Source organism: Myiozetetes cayanensis, unplaced genomic scaffold (genome assembly GCF_022539395.1).
Source record: "Myiozetetes cayanensis isolate MyiCay16 unplaced genomic scaffold, myiCay2020 scf10, whole genome shotgun sequence".
NCBI classification, from domain to species: Eukaryota; Metazoa; Chordata; class Aves; order Passeriformes; family Tyrannidae; genus Myiozetetes; species Myiozetetes cayanensis.
In genome coordinates this window covers 8,491,693-8,515,796 of record NW_026086605.1, presented here as the reverse complement: position 1 = coordinate 8,515,796, position 24,104 = coordinate 8,491,693, and the positions used below count along the sequence as shown (strand labels likewise).

The following is a 24,104-nucleotide window of genomic DNA, read 5'->3' as shown; positions in this document are numbered from 1 at the left end:
TCTTTCTCGGGGGTGTGACGGGGCACAGTTATTAAAGAAGTGGTAATTTCGGTTTCGCTGTGATGTGGCCGTCATTACCCGGGAAAAGAGGACGGCCAGGGGGACACGCCCGAGACCCTCTGCCACAGGGACGGGGATAGGGATACTGACAGCGACAGGGAAAGTGACAGGGGAAAGTGAAAGGGACAGAAGCAGGGGCAAGAACAGGGGTAGGGACAGGCCGGCGGAGCTCGCCCCGCCCCGGTGCCGGCCCCGGGGGCACCACCCGCCTCTTTCGCTTTAGGTTTCGCTTTAGGTTTCGCTTTCGCTCCTGCTCCTGCCTCGCCGGACCCCATCGCCAAGGCAAGACCCATCCCCGACCCCCTTCCAGCCGCCGCCCCTTCCGTCTCCCCCCCTGCCCCTCTCCCCTGCGCCTCCGGCCCGGCGCTGTTTCCCACTCGCATTCCCGGTGGTGGATCCGCTTCCCCGGGGCAGCCCCCGCGCTCCTCCTTTCTCGCTGCCCCTCCCGCGGCCTGCGCGCTCCTCGCTTCCCGCTTTTTAACGAGGCGGTTTGGAAGCGTATTTGTTGGTCAAAGCCGAATCTAGACCCCCAGCTTTTGGGAGCTGCTGTTACTCCCAAACCTCAGCCTCCCGGCCGGGGTGGTGCTGGCAGCCCTGGGGTCACTGGTGGCCCCTGAGCTGCTGCTGCTGCAAGGTGTCCGGCGTGGGTTTCAAGGTGGCTTTAAACTTGTGGTCTTCTCAGTAAATGGATGATAAAAGCAAGTTTATTCAGTCTAGATATGGGGAAGGGGTAGGAAGCACTCTCTGGAGCCAAACTTGGACAAGATGGCTCAGCGCATCCTGCTGGGAGCGAAGGTGGGAATCCTGCGCTCCCAGCTGCCCTGAACTACTCTACCTGCACTGAGCTGGTGCAGAGCATTGTACTATCAGAAAAAAATGACTCCTTCTGGTAGTTTTCAGCTGGTTTAGTGATATAGATTGAATTAAAACCATCCCTGGAAGATAACACAGGGTTTTTTCACTTATGCACATTTGACTGTATATGCAAATGAAAACACGAGAGCTCTCTGGGTGATTTAGTCCTGGATAGAATTGCAGATACAAATATTTTAATGTTAGTTGCCCTTGCTTTCATCCCAATTACTTCTTTGCAGACCATGAAAAATTTTCTGGGAATTGTTCATAAGATCTGGGCAATGCTCTGTAGGCTTTGGACATGGCGTGATTGTTGGGACTGTCCTGTGCAGAGCCAGGAGTTGAACTGTGATGATCCTAGTGGGTCCCTTCCAACTCCAAATATTCTATGATTTTATTCTATGATTCTATTCTATGATTCTGTGATCTTTCACCCTAAAATTAATTTTAGTTCTGCTCTAATCTACATTTTCGAGAGTGGTATTTGACAAGTTGTTTTGGTAACTGCCACAAAACAATACTAATGGCTGACCATGAGCAACACCATCTCAATTCAGGGCCAGAAATCTGTAGACAATCTTACTTGATGGAATATTAGAAAGCATATAACTGACTAACAACCTCACATGTGTCTGATTTAATGGAAGTATTTCACTGAGAGACACTTACACTCTTGCACTTTTATTTGTAGATGTCGGAAGATCAGCACAGTGACCACTCTACTCAAGAGGAAGGTGAAGATGTAGTTGATGCAAGGCCAGACAGAAGTAGCAGATTCTCACTTTTTGGAAAGTAAGTTACTACTTTTATTCCTGTTCTTGTTGTTGTGTCAGCTGTCATGGTACTCTTCTAATGATAGAAACATAGAAAGGATTGACTTGGTGTTCAGTTTACCATGTCCCCAATGTCTTAGATGGTCTGGATAAGGAGAGGGTTCATCTTGTATGGATTTAATGTATCTGGTCTGTACCTTAAAGCATTTCCCTATAGTATGTTCCTATAGGGAGACCTATAATATCTCCAGTAAGTTTTATTTGGCAGTCAAGAGACCACTAAGTTCATTTAGCATCAATTATAGTCCTTCATCTTAAACATCGCCCTTTGGTGGAGCTGGGAATTAAATAAGCCATTAATTTTACTGCATTCAGCTCAGCTAATCTCCAGCATCACTAGAATCCCCTACTGACTATTTAAGTTAGTTTAAAGCCTGGATGTGCCATCTAGGTTGTAGCACAAAGAAGCCTCCCCAAGTCTAGAGATGTAACCCCTTACAGAATACATGAAAAGCCTTTCATTTTAAAGCGTAGTGGTCTCACTGAAGCATAAGCTTTAATTAAATCAATAGGAAGCAAGAACTATTTACTGCTTGCTGTAGTCCTGAAAACATGAGATAAATGTGATTGAAAATGCAGAAGATGAGATATGAGCATGCAAAGTTTATAAATCCTATTGAATGTCAGCAAAAGGCTACCTCACACTGGATTTAGTCAGATTTTGTAAGAGGTGTCTAATGCAAAGGCTAATGTATTTAGAGAAAAGTTTTGATTTTTTTTTTTTACTGTTGGACATTTACATTCAAGTGAATGGTGTAATTCAGAGAAAGTGCATGGAAAATATACTTTTATTTTTGCTCTCTGAGTTTAGTAGGGGTAGCAAATCTGTGAGAGAAGTGAAGATGCTTTGGTCTAGGAAGACTTTTGATATGCTGTTAAGAATATTATTGTACTTTTTCTGTCTTATTATCCCTCAAATATGTTTTATGATGTGTATGTGTCTTACTAATTTTTAAAAAATAGACAAATGTAGCATTTGTTTCTAAATCTTGCCAAAGATTTTCCAAAGCTTTCTTTTAAACTTTATAAAGTGTGTGGTTTAATATTTGAATTGGTCTTCTTTATAAGAGGTGGTATGCTAATACTATTATTATTAAATTATTCAACTCAAAGTTAATAATTCCCAAAGGATAGGCAATAGTCAGCATTTCTCTCATATTTTTCTATAAGAAATTTTTCAAATAATTTGTCTGTTCATCAGTTTGAGGCATTCATCTTTTGGGAACTCCTTGAAGATGCAATTTGAAACATTTTTCTTCAGAAGTAAAAAATTGCTCAGATTAAGTATGAGGTAATTGATAAGTTTCAACTTGGATTTTGTAGGAAAAAATAAGTCCAAGAAATCTAACAGAGTTTCTTGAAGAAGGTGATGATTGCCTAAACAGTAATGAGATGCTTGACAATGAAGGTCTTAAAAATCCAAGCACATTGGCAAGGTCTTTGTCTTATAAAAACTAAAACTCTTTGGCCTGAAGAAAGATAAGGAGAACAATGTGGGAGAATAAAGGAAGATGGGATATGATCTAAAATTATGACTGTAATGAAGGGGAAAGGGAAGAGAGAATGATCATTCTTTGTGCCTCACAGGAAATCAAGGGGACATCCAATGAACAGTTCATGCAATAGGGTTTAAACAACTGGTAAGATGTAATTTTCACATAGTGCAGAATGTCATTGTAGAACTTAGAGTCATGGCATATGCAGATGTCAAGATTTTAGATAAGTTCAGAAGAGAGTAGATGTATTTGTGGAAGAAAAGTCCAGTGGGAATATCAATTTTAAAATTTTTGGTGCAAGATGTTCCTAAATCAAGTTTCTGTGAGAGTAGGTTCTGTACCTAATTTCTTTTCTTTCTTCAAACTCTTATTAATCAGTACCAAATACTAGGATAGATGTACTTTTACTTGAACCAGTGTGTCTCTGTGTCTTGATTGACAAAAGTTCATTTGGGCGACATGAACCTGTAAAATAAAATGTCTAGAAAGGCTCAGAGAGACTACAATTTTGTTGTCCCCTTTTTTTTTTTTTTGTTTTAGCAACCCATTGTTTACCAGCTGTTCAGTACTTCCATTGAAATTCTGCATTGCATTACGTTTGTATTGCTTAAAATATATAAGTCCTGTAAGAAAACAAGTTACTCAGTGTTGTTAAATAAGCACGTCAATGTTAATTTGAGAGAACAGAGTGGTGAGAAACTGAATTCAAAGCTATGCAGACAGACCAGCTGTTTCCAGTAGCTTCACAGCTTCAGTTTGCCACTCTCTGGCTGTGAGTGGAGATCTATCTTATAGGAGCAATAAATAGAAATTAATTAAAATCTTACTCACTACAGTACATCTTTCTGAGAAGTCTGTGAACCACCTTTACCACAGAGGCCATAAGGCTCAGAACATGCCAGGGGAGGCAGGTTCTTCTGGCTGCTCAACAGTTTAGGGGAATTATCTTCTGTGTATTCCCTTCTCTTTGAAAAAGTGCTAATACTTAGTTAATGTCGGAGAGGAAAAACTGTTTGGTGGGAAAAAGAGGTGGAAAAAGTTTTGGATTAACATCTGCCAGCGGTGTTTGGTGCAGGGTTTCTTTGGCCACTAGATGGCAGGAAGGTATCAATTTTCTTTACTGCAAAAAGGGAACAAAAATTAGGATGCATTGCGGTTGAGCAAAAAAATTATGTTTCAGAAAGCAAAAATAGCAGGTTAAAAGTTTAAAAAACTGTTAAACAAAGATTAAACTGAGGATTTAAAAACTGTATTTTATTTTTTTTATGCATTAGTTAGGGACTAATGGAATTGTTCCCATAGAAATTTTTGTTTTCTGTGCTGTGTGTGGTCCTGTCAGACTTTCAAGGCTTCACAAATAGTCTCACTTCTTCACAGGGTGATTTAATATCTTCCACTTAGTATCTTTTGAGTTTTATTGGGCAACCCTGTTAGGGAGATTGATAGCAGCAAACCTACTTTAGCATCCAGGAAACATAATGTAACGTGAAATGGAATAAAATTGCAGTTCCACTGTGCTAAGTAGAGCTAAGGTTTCTTTTAATCCTAATCGAAGTTGGTTTTTTTTTTTAAAAAGCTGCATATGAGAATTCCCGAGGCTTGTTAGACTTGAACTTGCACTGTCAATAATCCCAACTCTTCATGAGCTTCATTGACAAAACATAGTGCAGAAGAGTATGGGTGTGAGTAGTATCAAGGTACCAGTTTTTTTCTAATTTAATTGCATAGAACCATTTGTCCTCTGGTTACTTTTACCTACTCCAGCCCTACTGTCTTTTGCTACAGTCAATATTCCCCTTCTCCGCTGGAAACAGAAAACATAATTTAAACATATATTTTAGAAGTCTTAATTGTAACTTATTTAGTTACGACTGAAGCTGTGAGGTTTTGTAATGCCCTTAAAGGAGGCACGTGAAATACTACAAGAAAATCCCACTGAGGATTTGGAGAGGCTTGTTACACGGCCCTGTAGTCACCAAGAGCACTTCAGCTGTTCAACAATGCAGGCTTTTCGTTTTGCCTAATTTGAAATTCTCCTGGAAACGTCAGTGTGCATCTTTCCTTCTGTAGCTCAGCGGCTGTGATTGTTATATTGTTATGTTATCTAACAGGTTTGTAGACTAGTATTTAGATGAAAAAGATATATGGATATATGGATATGTAGGTTTTCTTTTCATGTGTCCAGTGTTTATTTGGGTCACAGGGCACCAAAGTGGGGAAGCACAGATGTTACTGAAGCTGTTTTAACTTCATGGCACTTGTCTCAGTATAGCCATATTTCTTAAAACAAGTAGCCTCATCCTTCAAAGAATAAATATTCATTTTTGAGATTCAACCTCAGCTGAACCTCAGCTTTGGAGTTGTAACAGGTGTGGAAAGTTGTCTTTGTTTCAGCTCTGCTCTGCTGTTGTTCCTCGCTCTTATGGGGAGCTATTTTCCATCTACTTTGATTACTATCAGCCTATTTTTATATGATTTATAAAAGAAACTGCTTTGCAGGTAGAACTTTACAAAGCACAGTTTCAGAGTGCTGCAGATCCATGTTTTCCAGAGTTGCCCATTTTTGATTTTTTGGACCATTTGAAAACCGTGGGCCTGATCTGTGGTGGGTTTATCCTGACTGGACACCAGGTACCCACCAAAGCCACTTCATCACTCCCCACCTCAGTTGAACAGGGGGGAGAAAATACAGTAAAAGAAAGACTCGTGGGTCAAAATAAGGACAGGGGGAGACCACTCAGCAATTACCATCTGGGGCAAAACAGACTTGACTTGGGAAATTGGTTTAATTTATTACCAGTCAGATCAGAGTAGGGTAATAAGAAATAAACCCAACACACCGATTTTACAAATTAGTTCCTTGTTTTATAGAAAAAGTGCTACTGCTAGCACTGTCTGAGTATGAAGAAACTGTATTGGCCTCCACTACATGAATATCAGCTGTTCCTGCCTTAAAATTAGTGTGTTCAAATATAGATCATTCCTTGAATCATAGCTCATATTTTTTATTGTAACTTTCACAGTTTTAAAATTAAAAATGCAGTTCTGTTATGGGTTTTTTTGGTGTCAGAATATTACAGATCTCTCAAAGTAAATATTGCTTAGAAAAGTATCTCTTTTATCCTCAGATAGACTCAAAATAGCAAGTTACTTTAAAACAAATAACATCTAATAAATCATTATCTGAAGTTATGCTCTGGGCTGCAACTCATATGTCTGAACTGACCTCCTATTTCAGCCTCATGATTCCTTTATGGCTCTAAGAAAATCACTCTGTGCCTTAGCCTGTCCTGTAAAAGGGATCTTTCCTTTTATTATCATAACTCCAAAATCTATCATAATATAATTTTAATTTTGTTTGGAGTTTGTTGGTTCTGTCTAGCAAAAGCTAAATATCTGTATTTTATGCTCACCCCAAAGCACTGAACATAAAATTTCAGAAGCAATCTATAGCCTGTTCCTGCAAAGACAGTAAAGAGATTGTAACATGGAATAAGGGATGTTTCATTTTCCTTACTCTCTTTTAAGTCAAAAGGTGGGGTTTTTTTGGTTTTGTTAATGCAATGTTAGGTTTGGAATTCAACTTCTGGGAACACTGTGGGAGTATTTAACAATGAGTGGAAATTGTGGTCAGTACTTGTACTTTCCCTTGGACACTTACTGGATGTACCATGTAGAAAATGCCCAAGTACCTTGAAATAGTATCTAGAATAAATTATAAGAAACCATTAATCCACAGTCAACATTTGTTTCTAGTCTCCTTAGAGATTTTATATTGTGAAGAACAGCAAACACTGGGTTATCCAGGGACAGTATCTGCAGCATTCACAGTCAAGTATCCAAATTACTTTTTAATGTAGTAATTTGTTTCCTTCAGTACAACAAACTCTGGGCTGTATCACACAACGTTTGGAGGACAGCTATTATGTAGTGTCACGTTTAAGCTTTCAAAACAATCCAAACAAATTTAAGCCAAATTTATAATAAGCCAAGACTGTTTAAGGGTAAATATTTAGGAAGTAGTTCTATGAATTAAACTACATAGAGGTTTTGTAAACTATGCAGGTTAATTTGCATTATTTTCTTAGAAATATTCATTGAGTAAATATTGCAGTAAGGGTGGATCAGAAGGAAGAAGGACGTATCACAAAGGGAAGTCTGCTGTCCCATCTCCATCTCGAAATCTGCTCTATTTTCCTCTACTCTTATTTAGGAGCAGGGACAGAATCAGGGCGATGGGAGCATGTTTTCCGCTTGTCAGCAAAGGTAGCTCAGGCCTGCATGACCTCAGCCTGCAGGGTGATGGCTACAGGGGTTTGAATAGCCCCACAGAACAGTCCAGCGTGACCCACTGCTGACACAGGCGAATCTTTGGGCCTGAGCACACAGAGCACCCTGTTTCACTCTGCAATGTAACCCTGAGCATGGTGGGCTCCTAGCAGTAGCAAAGAACATTAGACTTGCTCTGGAGGACAAGCTGAAGCTGTTTTCAGATGCAGTGTGGAGTACCATTTGATGATGAGCCAAGGTACTGTAGAATGTTATTCCTCTTCTTCCTTCTCTGCCACCTGTTTGGAAATCTTCTGAATTGATACCCTAAAAGAGTTTAGTTTCAGTGCTTATAGCAAGCTAATATTAACTCCAGTGGCATTTTGCAACTGATAATCCTTTCCAGAGTGTTCTCTGAGAAAGAATGTTTGAAGAGCTTGGTTCATTTTGAGTCATTTTCCGAGCAATCCATGTATACCTGTTAACTGCTCTTAGTACCTATGATAGGTAAGAGAAGCTGCTTGTTTGTGTTTTTTTTTGCATGTTGTTGTCAGTTGCCTATGTACATTATACTGCCTAAGGTATGATCATGCAAGATTTTAGTTTCTAGAACACCCATGTACATGCAGGTTTTCTAGAAATGAGCAGAAAGCCTTTCAGTAAGCAAAATTCTTTATTTGTAAAAAATTATCTTTTGAATGTTATTTGACTGTTGTGTTGGATACAACATTGTGAGGCCTACACAGCAGATATCATGCAGCTAATTGGGAAGCTGAATCTGGATTACAAGGTGATGTTTAGAACTTAATCTGTTTTACAGGCATTACACCACAAAATTGTCATGTAGGTTCTGAGTGATCCTTAAAATATGAAGTACACAAAGAGTAGGGCACTGCTACCTTTTCCTTTTTTTTTTTTTATTTTTAAACTTTTGTCTCTTTTTGACTGTTGTGAATTGTGGACAATATTAGGCATAAGTCTGTGTTGAAATGTTTTGTACAAACTGCAGCTGGCTTAGTCCCAGTGAACATAGTCTGCTTCATTTGTATATAATTAATAAAATTGCAGCCATGGTTTTGATTTGAATTATATTAAGGCCATCACTAGCACATAATTACAAGGAGAGGAAGACATATTTAGGTGCAACTATCAGAACTCCAAAAGATATTTACAAAGTATGCCAGAAGTCATGGTTTGAGCCTTGTTCTTTCAAACAGCTCGATTCATGTTTTCATTACACGATGAATTTTCAGTTGTCCTGGACTGAGTTTCTCTGAGTTTTCCAGTTTCTTAGAGAAGATTCCCCCTCCTAAATGGAGATGGGCCTGAAACTAAAATGGGACAAAAAAGCTACAAGAGAGTCTGAAAAATACCTTCTAATGAGGGATTTAAAATGTATTTAGTTTCTCTAACTAAACTTGAAAGATAATTTGCTTGTACTGTACAAATATATAGTGTGCTATATGAAGACATAAGTGATGGAAGAGCAGAAGACAGGAGGCCCTTTTTCTAAGCAAAGAATTCATAAATGAATCCATAAATAGATCTTTCAAAAAAAAGATTGGGTATAAATGTAAAAGATATTCTGCACATTAAACAGAAGCTGCAGGTTTGTAGAAACTACTGAATTTTTGTTTGTGGCTTGCTTTGGAAGGGATCAAATGAGAAGTGTGCTCACACTCAGGTGAGTCAGTTACTGCAATTAGCACTAGTACTGCAGCTCTCTAGTGGGTTTTGTTCACAGCTGAGACTGTTGCAGATGTATGTCTTTGTGGTAGGGGAGGCCTTGTTGGGATTCAAGCTAATACACTTCAGGTTTTGGTTTCAAAGGAATGTACAAATAGCTATTGCTGTAGTTCAGCTGAGTAGCTGCAATGTGGTGAGCTATGGTAGCTTACCTGTTAAGCCAAGGTCCCAGAGACCTTTGGGGCTGTAAGATACTTTGGAGAAATGCCATATTCTGTGAACTGCTGCCCTATCACTCTTGCAGTTGATGTTAAATAATCATGTGCAGGCACTAGCAGTTTTCTCTCCTCAGGGAAGTTAATGTGCAGGAAGCAAAGACAGGAATTTGTTTCTGGACTGAGATCCACTGTAAATCTCTACAGTAGACAATAAGAATTTCTTTTTTTCACAGATTTTTTTTCCAGGAGGCATGTGTCAGTAAGCTAACTCAAATACTGGACATAAACCTTGTACAGGTGTACAAAATAGTGTGTACAGAATCACAGAATGGGAAAGGTTGGAAAGGACCACAGTGGGTGATCTGGTCCAACATCTTTGCTCAGACAGAGTTATCCTAGAGCACATTGCACAGGATTGTGTCCAGACAGTTCTTGAATATCTCCAGTGAGGGAGACTCCACAACCTCTCTGGGAAACTGTTCTTGTTTACAGTCACCCACACAGTACAGCAGTTCTTCCTCATACTCAAGTGGAACTTCCTGTGCATCAATTTCTGCCCATTGCCTCTTGTCCTATTGCTGGGCACCACTGACCAGAGCCTGGTCCATCCTCTGACCCCTCCCTGCTGATACTGACAGACATTGTTGAGGTCCCCTCTAAGTCATCTCTTCTTGAAACTGAACAAGCCCACCTTTCCCAGCCTTTCCTCATAAGAGAGATGCTCCAGTCCCTTAGTCATCTTTGCCACACTCTGCTAGACCCACTTCAGTAGCTCCATGTCTCTCCTGTACTGAGGAACCAGAACTGGACACACCACTCCAGATGTGGCCTCACTAGGGCAGAGTAGAGGGGCAGGATCACCTCCCTGAGCTGCTGGCAATGTTCTTCCTATTGCACCCCAGGACACCATTGGCCTTCTTGGCCACAAGGACACACTGCTGGCTTAGGGACAGCTTGTTGTCCACCTGGAACCCCACATCCTTTCAGGTCACCCCCAGCCTGTGCTGGTCCATGAGGTTATTCTGACCCAGGTGCTGGACTCTTTTTTTTTGAGTTTCATACAGTTCTTCTCTGCCCATCTCTCCAACCTGTCAGGGTCCTTCTTAAAGGCTGCACAGCTCTCTGGAGTACCAGCCACTCCTCCCAGGAAAGTATTGGCCCCTATTTTCCCACTGGAAAGAAGCCATACTATCTTTATTTGCTTTGTAAAATAAGGTATTTTAGGCTCCATTTTGTAATGGGAAAACTAAGACCCAGAGACATGGAGTTACTTTCCCAATGGTACTCAAGAACAGAAGCACAATTTACACTCAGTTCTCCATCCAGAGCACGATCAGTTGGGTCATAGTGGATAACAGAACATATCCCCCCTATTTTGAGCATTTTGGTTTGTTTAATGCTTTTCACAAATTTAACTGGGCAAAGCATAGCTAGCATATAGCCTTAATAAATATATTTTATTTTGTGTTCTACTGTTGAAGGTGATATAGCATGTTACAGGAAACTTAGGGAAATGCCAGGATTTTTTAAAATAAATTAAAATGTTTTATTTTGCAGATATTCTGTGAAGTCTGTAACTGGTACTACTGCATATGTCATAACAAGAACAAAAGTAGGTTTTTAATATGATGCAGTTTTATTGGACAAATGAACTCAGTGCAGTCTTGGGCAAAGGATTTATTAATGATAGCTTAGGTCCATCCCATCTCTATTATTATCTTTGTAAGTTCAAGGAAATAATCTCATGGTTTAATTAACTCCTTTCTTTCAAGACTGCTACATCAATATTTTCTGTTCAAAATTACTGTGTTTACAGTTATTAGAAGAGCCTAGGACATGGGTTTCCAAAGGAACAAGAGGTGCTGCCCTAGTAGCTTCCTAGCTTCAGGTTCATTCAAGCAAAAGGCTTTCTTTCAAAAAGAAACTAAAGGGTGAATACTTCTTAGGGCCCTGTTTTTGAGGACATGTACAGACAGTCATTGTTTTATTGCCTGACTAGTCCTGTTGCTTTTAGTAGGTCTGCTCCCAGGAGGAAAGTGGAGTGTGTTCATCAGGTGTTGTGGTGTTCCAGCACACTGGCTGTTTCCCTTTATTCTGCCCTTTCCCAAAACTAACTTTCAAAGTTTAGGAATTTCACCAGAAAAGCATATAAATATGCAAGGGCTGCACAGACTTTATATGTCATTGATAAATATGAGCTTCAGACTCCAGTATTACCAGTTTAGCATGTTTCACTGTAATTTTAAATTTCTTTAGCAGGCAAAACAAGGCTAAGAGAGGGAACAGAAATCTAGGACCACTTGGTTGGTTTTTGTGTTTTAATGTTCTGTGTGTGTGTGTATTGTACTGTTTATGTTTATGTGCTATTCTAAATCACAGCTGTCAGTTTTCATGCCTTTTGTGTGAGACATCTGCTTGCCATAGTAAGCAAAAATAGGTGAAGTCGTATTTAGATTTTACTGAGGAATTTTTATGTTCAGTTTTGTACAACCACCTCTCTCTTCTAAATGGAGACTTTCTGTTGCATTGAAATAGTCACATTGATTTAATATTAAAATTTTTTTAAACTTTCTTTTGACATCTATCTGAAATATATTTTAGAAAAAGCCTTCTAAGGACTGGTTATTTTGTTGGTACTCATCTATCAAATTCAATAGTCACTTGCTAATAGTTTTCAGTAGGGAAATTGAAAGTATGCAATACTCACTTGAACTACCTCCTACATAATTAGTGTAGTCTCTTTTTCCTGGGGAGACTTTTGTTTCAGCTATTGAGCTGTTTTTCAGAGGAGTCTGTGTTAAAGTGTTATCTGTCTGAAAAGAGATGGAAATTGCACCTGTCATATGAGTCTATTCAGGAGAAAAGGTTTGTGAGGCCACAGCATGTGACAGATTGGAAACAGAACTGAGGTCTCTGAAATGCCAGTGTCTTTTGCAGTGGCTCCTCAGTGTTTACCATAACCTTCCTTTGGTGTTCCAGCATGTTGCCTTCTCAGTGTGTGACCCAGGATCACACCTTCAAATGCACTGTAACACAGTTTTGGTATTTGGTCTAGACCTTGTGGTTTAGTCTTTATGCCATATAATTTATGCCTTCTGGTTTTTAATAGTAAAGGAATATTCATTTTTATAAAAGACAGTTCAAGTAGTGACACATTCTTCTTGTCCAGAAATGTTGCTGCTGCCACCCTGATGCAATATTAATAAGAAAAGGCACCAGGATAATCTATTATTTGCTTGCAGCTCTAAATCTGCATGACACTACCAAAACAGATCTGACAAAGAACAAAGAGTCTGCCTTAAAGAACTTAAGATCTAAAAAGCTCTAGTCAGGTTTAACAAGTGTCTTCTGTTTGTTATTGCCAATAGGTTTCAAGATTAAAAAAAAAAAATCAAGGAGGGAGACTGTAGAGTAATTAGGGGTATACTAAATACAGTGAAATTAGACTAGATAAAAGTATTAAATCTGGATAAAAGTATTAAAGCTGGTGGTTTGGAGAAAAGGTTATGTAGAAGTAAGACATACTAATGCATGATCATGGGAAGGCATCAGACATACAAATAGACCACTAATTGTTGAGGCTAAGATAGAAACAAAATGTTGAATATATTGAAATATTGAAAATATTTGTCTGATTTATTAATTCTGTTTACTGTTTTGTTTGGGGTTTTTTTTGAAGAATAGCTTTAAATTGGTCTCCAGCACACTAATTTTTACTTCACGTAATTTAGTGGTGCTTTGTGAATTCAAACACATTCCTCTTTACATTTTCATTGGTTTTTGTCTATCTTTTAGCTATCTATTTAAGTAAATAAGTCCAATCCAGGATTTTCCCCCAGCAAACAGCACTTGTGATGAGCAGTAGTCACACACATAATTTATACTCTGTGTGCAACACTGGAAGGAGTGGGCTTTTTTAGACAGAAAGAGCAGCTTAGAGCCACACAAACTGCATAAAAATAAATCAGCAATACAGGATATGTAAGTTTCTTCAGAGATCTTAAAACTAATGTATTGTCCCGTACACTTACTCCACAATATTGTAACTAAATGAGGAATTTGTTTAAATGAAGCCTGTAAAGAGGTCCCCAAATGTAAAAATCACAAGAGAAACATCTCAGTCGTTTGTAACAGAGTAAAGAGCATTGCAGTTTTAAGATACCTTGCATCCCACAGCAAGAAGTGTATGAAAGTGCTGGTGGATGTTGATGGATTACCTGAGAATATTTGTCCTGTGCACTTTATCACTGTACCACCGTGTACAGTGTAATCTTGCCTGGACTCACCAGAAGGGCTGGCAGTGTGACACAAACTGGAATAGAACTATTCTCCAATGCCAAAAAGCATTTGGACTCCAGAAGGGATCCTGAAATTATGAGTTTTGCAAAGACACTATATTTTTAAAGGCAAATTTTCTTTTTAAAAGGAACCTGTTATCAGTCATTCAAAAATTATATATGATGGCACGTTGTATTAAGGACAGAGTAAAAACTATCATGATGTTCTGAGATATTCCTTATCAAATAAAGCCCAAATTTACTGAACTGCATAGAGCAGAGTAAGACAGGGTTCTCTTCTTTTGTGTCTGTGTACTTGAAATAAAAATGAATGGAATCAGCACAGCCTTTTCCACCCATCTCTGAATGTCAACTTCCCTGAAGTGAATAATGTCATAACTATAGAATTTATCTGCTTTTTTTGTTTTATGTTATCTGCTTACATTTTTCAGTACAGCAACAAAAGTCCCTAACTTTCCTGGGAGAGAAGGGTTTCAAAGCCTGGATATCCCTCTGTAGTATCATTTTTAGAGTTCACTTTGATTAACACATTAACTTCCTCTTAGAAAAACCAAACAGAAGAAAACAAAACAAAACAAAACAAAAACAAACAAACAAAAAAAACCCACCACCAAAACAAACAGGAAAGTCCTCCCATTCTGTGATTTGGCAGTACTGATTTTGAAATTTGTCTTTGTTCATCTAATCCTCTACCTGAAAGGCTATTTAGGTGACTGTTCTTTTTCAGGTAGAGCTGTTTCTTCTGTGTGCTAAGTGTCACATTGCTTTTAAGGCCAAGCAGCTCATGTTTTTAGAAGAACTCCGTTGTCTGTCTGTTATTATCATCCTCTTTTTAATCATTGTTAATGTTGAGGTTAATTGAATGAATTGGTGTAGCAGTATCTACCCTGGAGATTGCACTCTTTTCCTAATGTTTCCCTTTTTTCCACTCTTCTCTTGAGAACTTTCCCTACATTATGCTGGTACTCTTCCAAGGGGAGTCCATGCAGTTACAGCAAACCAGAATTGCAGGAAGGTGCCAGTAGAAGGGAAGCCAAGGGAGAGAAAATCTCATCTGCTAAGACACACTGCTTTATTTTATGGGTTTTTTTTCCTAAATAATCTTTAGGTATAGTTAAATGTTATCAGTGGTATTTTTATCCTTAAATCTTGAATCATAATGAAATCAGAATTTACCCAAAGTATATGAAAAAAGAAAATTTGTTGTGATAGATAGAAGTCCTGTAGCCAATCAAGTCCACTGTAGGTGCAAGTGATGTATCTTCATGGACTGTAACAGAATTTCATCCACTCATAGTGATAAGAAATTTGACTGTATTTAAAAGTTCAATAGCAAAATGATAAAATGGTATGGATAACTTTAGTTTCATATTTGAAAAGTGAGAAGTTGATAATAATAATAATTTTCATAGGGTTGACACTGATTGAGTCTAGACTTGATGAAATCACATTCCCAGGCATACTGTTGTCAAGCCTAAGGCATGGATTTAGAGACACTGTAAGCTCTATGAGAGTGCCAGAGTGGAGTTTTGCTTTTGCTGAACTCCTGACTGAAGGGGGAGGATGAGAAATATGTGAGAGCACTGATAGGAAAAATATTTTTGTCTAAGGGAAGGATGAATGACCACTAGCGGAGTGAGGACTTATGGCACAGTTGCCATTAGGAGCTGAAGAATGAGTTAACAGACATGAAATTCAAATTTTTATTTCCCAAAAGAGGGAAATTAAAGACACTGGATGTCAAAGAAGCAGAATGAAATAAAACTGAAGGCACATAGTTTAAGACATTTTATAACAGCACATAACTAAACTATGGAAACCTTTTCAGAAAATACAGTAATTAGAAAGCTTAGTAAGAACAACAGCAGCAAACATTTATATTAACAGGTGTCTAGTTCAGAGTTTAGAAAATAAAGGCTTTAGGCTTTCAGTCATAAGCCAGCCTGTCACTGACAGAGCATTTCCCTCAAGGACTCATTATTTACAAGGTCTGATTTAGCTTATTGAAACCAAAGAGGTGGACATTATACAGTCAGTTTATTCCAGTCAGGCAATTCCCATATTGCATTATGTTGGCACAGGAAACAGAATCTTCAAAAGAGAATTTCTGTCTGGATTGGAGGCCCGGGATAAGTACGCTCCACAACCTTTGCTTCCTTATTCATTCAGTTTGGACTGATACCAAAAGATTTCTGGAACTTTTTGTTGTCTGCCAGTAAAGGAATGATAGGCATAACCCTACAAAGCATGCTGTGGTTTTTTAGTATCTCATTAACCTGTTCAGCTTGGGAGGAATCATTAGAACAAAGCCACGGTAGCCTCTGTAAAGGAATGGGGAAATGATACTTGTGTGCACTCCTGTGCTGCCAAGGCTTGTCTGTGACATTGGAGTCTGACCAGCACAGAGCTTCTGGCGTGCCTTTGAGAATACCTGCAGCAGTGGCTACATCCCTTAAACTCACGAGTGTTTCTGCATGAATGAGCACAAACTATTGAACTCAGAAGTGGAGTGGTTTCAGAGAAGTTGTGTGACTGTTATTACGCCACTTAACCCCAGCTGTTGTTCTCAGTGAGGCTTTTTGTGGGGTAATGTGGCTGCCTGATTTCTGGACTAGAATTAGATTACTTCCAGCATTTTAGGAGAGCAGACAGTGCAAACATGATGCCATACTGCTCATGTGGATCTGTCCCGAGTGTTCACAGCTGTTCACGGGTTGGAGATAAACAGAAATGTGTGTACAATCCCCTTGAAAATATCCTTTTGTGTTTTTACAACCACTTTTAGTCATACAGCTTTTTCAGGAAATCAATGAAGCCGGATAAATCGGTAGAAACTTGAATTTGTGGACTGAGGAAATGCCTCTTCATTGACCTGAGTGCTTGTTTGTTGTTTTGAAATTTCTTTTCCTCTCTTTGCCAGAGTGCTGTCTGATGATGAGGGGCTTGGGGAATTTTAGGTTAAAATAAGAATCCAAGATCTCCTTGAAAGCCAGATGTAATATTAGCATCATACAACTCTGAATAATTCTTTAAAATGGGTAAAATCTTTTCTTAAGGCAAAGCATATTTAATTATTGCTCCCAGAGCCCTCAAGAAGCAGTATCCAAGGAGAATACCAATACTTGCAATTTATGAGAAAAAAAAACATGTTTCCAGAGTATCAGACAAAATCCTCAAGTAGGTATGATTCAATATCTTGTTTCGTAGTCTCTCAGAGAAGTCTAGAAGAGGAGATGATGTTAGGATGGTCACATGTAAAAAGAGTGCCAGGTGCAGCTATTTAATTTGGCCCTGTATAACAGAACATGACAACACTCAAGCATAAGAAGAAGCTGTTTTAAAATTGAATTGCAGTACCATTTATACATGATGAATCATTTAAAGAAGGATTGTTATAGATTCCAATTATTCTTGTTGATTAGTAATAAAAAAATACACTTAAAGCTAAAAGACAGCCATTGTTAAATCAGGCAGGTAAGAAAATAGATTACCTAATCAACATTTAATTGATTCACAGCAATCTCATGTCTGTAGGCTATTACTGAAGCAAAGAGCTTAGTAACTCTTTAGAAAAATGTCAGTTAGAAGAGTGAAAGTACCTAAATTAATTAAAATTATGGAAAAAATCTAATTTTGTTAAAACCAACTGCATTATACTGTTCTTTGAGCTGTGAAAGTAGGTTGTATTTTCCTCTCAGACATCAGCAATAAATACTATTGGAAGCAGTATACTGGACAAAATAAGAGAGATGCCAGTAACTTCTGCTGCCCTTTTCTGAGCATTCTTTCTAACTAGGCTTGCTCCAATTCTTGCTTATAGTTCTGAGTTGAATCAGACCCTTTGCATCCCTTTCTGATCTCTTTCTAATCCAATCTTAAGACTCCCATACACAGCACAAAAGTCAGAACACAGTCATATAACCAGAGAATATTTATTAACATAACCCATTAATATAATCCATTTCGGTTTGGGCTGGTTTTTCATGGGTTTTATTTGAAGTCAATTCCAGGTATTGATGATTACATTAAAATGTGCTTAGGTTTTGCATGAGTTCAGAATGCTATTTGGCAAACTAAATTAACACATTTATAGCCTCACTTGCTCACACTTATAGCCTTTATCAGTAGAAACTACCTACTGCTTGATCTTAATCTTGAGAATTTAGGGATGATGGTGACTGGGTAAACAAATCTCACCATACCTTTGAGTAAATGGCATATCTTTATGTGCTTGGAATAGTTGGTACGGGAAATCTGTTTGTCCCTTCATTAATTACTTACACTAAAAGTAAAATATGTCCAGAAACAGTTTGAAAAAGGTCTGACTTCATGTTCAGGCCATTTGTTTTATCTGTGGGTCACGATCTGCATATCCTGCTCTTGGCTGTAGTCCACTCTAGAGTTTTTTTACCTCATCAGAATCCAACCACACAGAGTAATCACTTCATGGAAATCACAAGATCTTTATGCCTTGAAGGAAGAAAACAAACATTAGAGAAGGGAAAACACTGGGTAGGGCTGCACGAATGGTTTGAATTACGATAAATAGGCCATGCATGTGACTGGTCACTAACAATAATTTCATTTGGTTCACCTAGAAAAAGGAAGAATGGAGAAGAAGAGCAGCCAAAGCTCTCCCTCAGTAATCAATACCGAATTGTTACACCCACATTCCAGTATAATATGGACTACAAGAAAGTTGGTAAATGCATTATTATAAACAACAAAAATTTTGAGGACAAAACAGGTAATGTTCTTTTTTTGAAGATACTCATTAAAAAGCATAATCAATATGCATTTTAGTTTTAGGACATGGAATTTTAATTAATGTATTTATCCTTTCTGATAAATAGTTGATCCTAAAACTTTTCCTGCTCTTTAAAGCTTACATTAGAGCAGCTCTTTTCAACTTCCTTGCAGTATATGTTTCAAAGACCATGTCTCCTTGCTCTACCAACTTCAAACTAAACTTTTTCCCAGAGTTTAAGACTGTATTGTTAAAATTTGAACTTTGGCATCTGCAACCCGTGTTATAAATTCTCTGTCCCTGAGCTACAGCTATGAACTACAAAAGCTAATAGCTGTAGCTGTGCTCTGTTCACCCTCCTGCATTTGACTTTTCAGACCACATGTGGTTTCAAAGTGGACAGATGCTTGTGTCATAATCAACTTTATAGGATTGTTCCCATACACTTGGCAAACACACTGATTTGTTTTCTGCAAAGATTGTGTATCAGTTCTTTTTATTGGGTATCAAAGGGACTCTTTTCAGCAGTTTTTCTGTGGGGTGCTGTATACCTGCATTACCCTGCATAACCAAAAGGAGATGAATCATCCACAGAGGTCTATGTTGCAAGGTGCTGGAGTCATGCCAGCGTTTTTCAGGATAAGATACATGTTTGCACTGAACGTGGCATTATTTTTAAAATCTCGCAATTTGTTCTCGTTGCTGTGAGAGGATTGTTTTAAAAACATGTCACCGTGACATTGTTTAGGTTTACCTATTATAAACCTAAAAATGTACCTTGAACACGTGAATTATTTTAAGTTGTGTAATGTGCAGTCAACCCTATTCTTTGTTTTCCGGCAGGAATGGGTACACGCAATGGCACTGATAAAGATGCTGGAGACCTGGCCAAGAGTTTTAAAAACTTAGGTTTTGAGGTTCATACGTACAATGACCGAAGCCGGGATGATATGGAGAAATTACTGAAGCAAGGTAAAAATTTAGAATCATGGAACAACTTAGAGTGGAAAAGACCTCTGGAAGTCCCTGAATCTACTGCCTGCTCAAAGAAGGTTACAGGAGAACAAACAGGTTGCTTAAGCCCCACACATACAATTTTCTGTATAGGATTTGATTTCTGAAGGGATTAGGCTTCATTCCCTACCTCTTCCTCCAGCATCAATTCAGAAATGCACAGTGTTCTTGTGAAGCACCTGTCCTGGGTGTTAGGTGAAGAGCCTTGTCACATTAGATTATGAATCCAGCCTGTTGATTCCAGTGGGCTAGACTCAGAGTCAAGTGAAGGATTGTATCCTTGTATTCAAAGTACTCATCACATTGTAAAAACTGGGTTGTGTCATCTTTGTCCACTCCTTCCCCCTCCTTCCAGTAGAGGCCCAATGTATATTTAGTCTCAAAAAAATGTGTTTGCTAAATATAATTGTCATTTGAAATGTTGCTGCCTTTTGACTAAGAAGTATTTGATTTGTAGCTGCTGAGGAGAATCACAGTGATGCCGCTTGTTTTGCCTGTATCCTTCTGAGCCATGGGGAAGAAGGACTCATCTATGGCACAGATGGACCCATGGCTATCAAGAGTTTGACTGCGCTGTTCAGAGGAGACAAGTGTAAAAGCCTTATAGGCAAACCCAAATTATTCTTCATTCAGGTAATAGCCCTAAGGTAAATATAGTATCCTACTGCTGCAGTGGGGAAAACATGCTCTGTTGGTTGTCTGCTCTAGAAGAGCCCTGTAGGTTAATTTACTGAATGTTGCTGGAGGTGTTGGGAAAAAAATGTGTTGAGAGAAGTGGCTTGGGTGACTTGTATTGTTTGTTTTTAAAAGGTAGTTTATATACAAGATTCACGGATGTAAAGAACATTATCTCTGTAATTTTGTACAGGGTTTCTCTTGGTAATACACGACCTTCAAAGCAGAAAGATAAACTCCTCTTGTGCAGAGAGGGCTAAGGACAACACATGATTATCAATAGCAATAGTACTGTCCAAGTCTCTTTGAATTACAGTTGCCTGAATTCTACTAAAAGAAATATTTTTCCCTTCCTCAGTAGCCTAAAAATTTATATTGCATTTTTAAATTATCATATAATAATTGCATATTAGTTAAATCTGTACAGACCTCTGTTTCAAACTATTAACTGACATACCACAGGGATGAGGTCTCTTTTTTATCATAGTATAATATATGTGTGGGAATTGCAGCAGATGTGGTTTTCCCTAAGCTGTTCCATCAATTAATCCTCAACCTCAAAGTGAAAACTGCGTCTGTTTTAGATTCTTCATACTACTAAAATGATGTTTCTTTTAATTATAAGTTTGGAATTATTATTTCATAGCCTTTGAAATTATCTTAATAAAGGCAACCAACCCTGTTACATAAGCCAGTCAGACTGTTATTCTTTTGCAAGAGCTGTCAGTCAAAGCTACTGATCAAGAGCTGAAACTTAACAACCTGGACTGCTGTCCCAGTGTGACCTTTAGCTAAACCCATGATTAAGAGAAAATTAAGAATAAAAAAAAAATAAAAAGGAAAAATATTAAAAACGCAATATACTTGAAATGAGTGGTCAAACACTAGATCTAGTTGCCCACACTGTAGAGCCTGTAGAGATACTCCAAACACAACTGTACATGCACTTGGACAGCTGTAGCTGTCCCTGGTTGAGAAGGGGGGATGGCACTAGATGATCTCAGGGTGTGATTTTGTGAAATGCAGTGCTTCATCAGTGCATGTCAGGAACCAATGACAATGTGTAATCCACTGTGAAGAAAATGGCCAAAGACCCACTCCACAAGGCATTATGTAATAATTGAGTTCTGAGAATGACTCCAGACTAGTAAAATTAATCATGGATAAAATAAACTAATGCTGCCTTGGCACTTTGACAAACAACTGAGCCTCAACACCTTTACCTCCCTTTACTGTATGGGATATATATTTTTAAATGGTTAAGCCAGTAACTTTATCACTGAACAATTAGTTATCGCCCAGAATTGCATTTCTGCTTCTGATACATGCAAAGTACTGCTTAAAACTGAATCTATTAAAGATATTGATGAATACTTATTGTTATAAGACCTTTTTTTCTCCTTATTGGACAAATTCTATTTTTCTTCTCTGCTTTCAGGCATGCAGAGGCTCTGAATTCGATGAAGGTATACAAACTGACTCTGGACCTGCAAATGACACTCTGGAAACAGATGCCAACCCAAGATACAAAATCCCAGTAGAAGCTGATTTCCTGTTTGCGTATTCCACTGTGCCAGGTAAAGAAAAGAGGGTCAGGGTGGAGATGGAAGCCACTCATCCATACTGATTGGATTGTAGATGGACCCTCATTGATGACACATTGTACACTGATGGACAAAACACAAAGGTCCAGTGTGTTGTGCCCACCCCTTCTACACTGGCTGCGTAGGAAATGGGAGATTACAGATGGCAAAGGCAATGCTGTTTGCTCGGAATCCTGCCCGTCCATGTCCCAGTTCAGTAACTACATTGAACATGTGATGAAGGCAGGAAGAGGAGCTGTTACAGCACAAAACTTATTGTCAGAGAGGAATGCTGTGAAGTCTTACTTCTCACAGGTTTCCAAATGACAAAACGTAGAAAGGTACTTTAGTAGTGTGAGATTTGGAGAGTTAATCCACATTGTTCTCAACCCTAATGAAGTAGGGTATGTGACACAAGTGATAAGAGTTAAGCTTTCTATGTATGCATTTTTAATCTTTGCCCAGAATCTTTCACACAAAAGAGCAAACATAATCCCATGTACTTTCTCTACTTGTCTTTCCTGTAAGGTTATTACTCCTGGAGAAACCCCGGAAGAGGCTCCTGGTTTGTGCAGTCTTTGTGCTCTGTGCTAAATGAGCATGGAAAACAACTTGAGATCATGCAGATCCTCACTCGGGTCAACTATGTGGTTGCCACCAATTTTGAATCCCAGTCGGATGATCCACGCTTTAGTGAGAAGAAGCAGATTCCCTGCGTGGTCTCCATGCTCACGAAGGAACTTTACTTCTGAAAGTGCATTTTAACGCAGCCAGCGATGGAAGATCGGGATATGGTGTTGGGTGGAGATTTGATTATAAACAGGAGTAAACACATTTTTAATGACAGAAATGTAATAACACTAGATTTTTATATTATATAAGCTCAAGTCTCTGGTGGATGGACAATATGCAATATTTTAAAGAAGTAAATGCTGGGGGACAGCCTGACAGATATTAGAAAGAATATGGTTGACTGCACATTACACAACTCAAAAGTTCTGTATCTTGACTTCCCTTAGTGTGGCTGTCATGATTTATAGCTACTGAACAAGTTGTGAGAATCACCTTCCTGACTCATAAAGGTTTTTCCCAGAAAGCAGATTGTAAATTAAGAATAAAACAAAAATTCATGAGACTCCTTCTTTTTACTGCTAGCTCATGGAACCATAACCTCTTCAGAAATTTCCAAAGATCATCAAATTATGGGTATGTCCAGTGGCAGTTTGTAGCTATTTAAAAAGGTGTTTCTTAGTCTAATATATTCATTTCCTTTTAATGAACATTAGTAATGAAGGCTAATGGTTCCTCTGTGCTTAACCTGGAAGTCAGTTTACTTAGTTGTCACTCTAGCATAAGATGAATATATAAAATAATCAATATTTATAAATTATTTACCTGAACAATATGGAAATGTAACAAATAGAAAAATCAAATTCAAAATGCTTGTAAAAGATTGGCAAACTTCAACTGGATGATGCCTTATTAAAGTGCCATTATAAAGATTTTTGCCTTGCAAATGACAGTTGACTGACTGAATGATCTGAAACAGTGGTATTGCAATTTTTCTGCTCACAGAAAGGAGAATGTCTGCTTTTGGATTCAGAATTTTTGAACCATCAGAAGGTTAATGACAAGGCTTTGTTGTAAAACATTAAAATTTAATGTTGAAATGATAGAATTATATGTTCCAGTAACAAATGTATGTTTAGATTTAACTTCTATTTGTGAGGAGTTTTGCCAAAACTGTGAATGCTTACTTGAATCAGAAACCAGAAGTGCCTTCTTAGTTACTGTATGGTCTTGATTTTGTGTTTCAGAGTTATGTTGGTGATGTTTATATTCCTACTTTTTATATGCTCTTTATAGTTAGTAGCTAGCTCGCAAAAGTGAATTTAATGATTTGGTTAAACTGATAAATGATGAGTTGTTCACTCCTTTCCCAGTTAATGTACTCTATACTCTTTTGCAATCCTCTAAGAAAATAAGTGCCTACTATTAAGCCCAAGTTACCAAATTGTTAAGTTTGTTTTCTTACAGATACTGTGACATAGTGAGACATATATTTTTTTCATAAGTCAAATTTACAGTTGTTTAAATTAAATAAATGGTTGTTTTATGAACATACTGAGCATGACATCAATAAAGGCCTTTTTTAAAAAAATTTCCTGTGAATATCTGCATGTTTGTCACTCAGTCTGGTGAAGTGAAAACCAACCAAACTACATCGCAGTACCTTTCTCATTCAGGAATGCAGGTGGTCTCTGGCATCTTTTCAAGAGGAGGTTTAGGGTCAGTTGAAAGTTAGAAAAGTAACTTGGCACTGGGTGACGTAGCTTGGGCAGGCCAAACCCTCTTTTAGGATAAACCGAA

At 38.3% G+C, this 24,104-nt stretch overlaps 1 protein-coding gene across 3 annotated transcripts; it reads left to right on the top strand.

Annotated features, from left to right (window-relative positions):
- The first annotated feature begins 289 nt into the window (after positions 1-289).
- On the top strand, positions 290-23,895 carry CASP7 (caspase 7). Of its 3 annotated transcripts, none has more exons than XM_050305437.1 (7): positions 290-342; positions 1,607-1,707; positions 18,314-18,462; positions 19,306-19,434; positions 19,934-20,109; positions 21,590-21,728; positions 22,263-23,895. In XM_050305437.1, the coding sequence occupies exons 2-7, from the start codon at positions 1,607-1,609 to the stop codon at positions 22,484-22,486; spliced, it is 918 nt and encodes a 305-aa protein (XP_050161394.1). In that variant the 5' UTR covers positions 290-342; the 3' UTR covers positions 22,487-23,895. The 3 variants fall into 3 exon arrangements, with proteins under 3 accessions (XP_050161394.1, XP_050161396.1, XP_050161395.1); XM_050305439.1 differs by having other exon boundaries at positions 296-342; positions 18,314-18,417; XM_050305438.1 differs by lacking the exon at positions 290-342 and adding an exon at positions 699-715.
- The last annotated feature ends 209 nt before the right edge of the window (positions 23,896-24,104 follow it).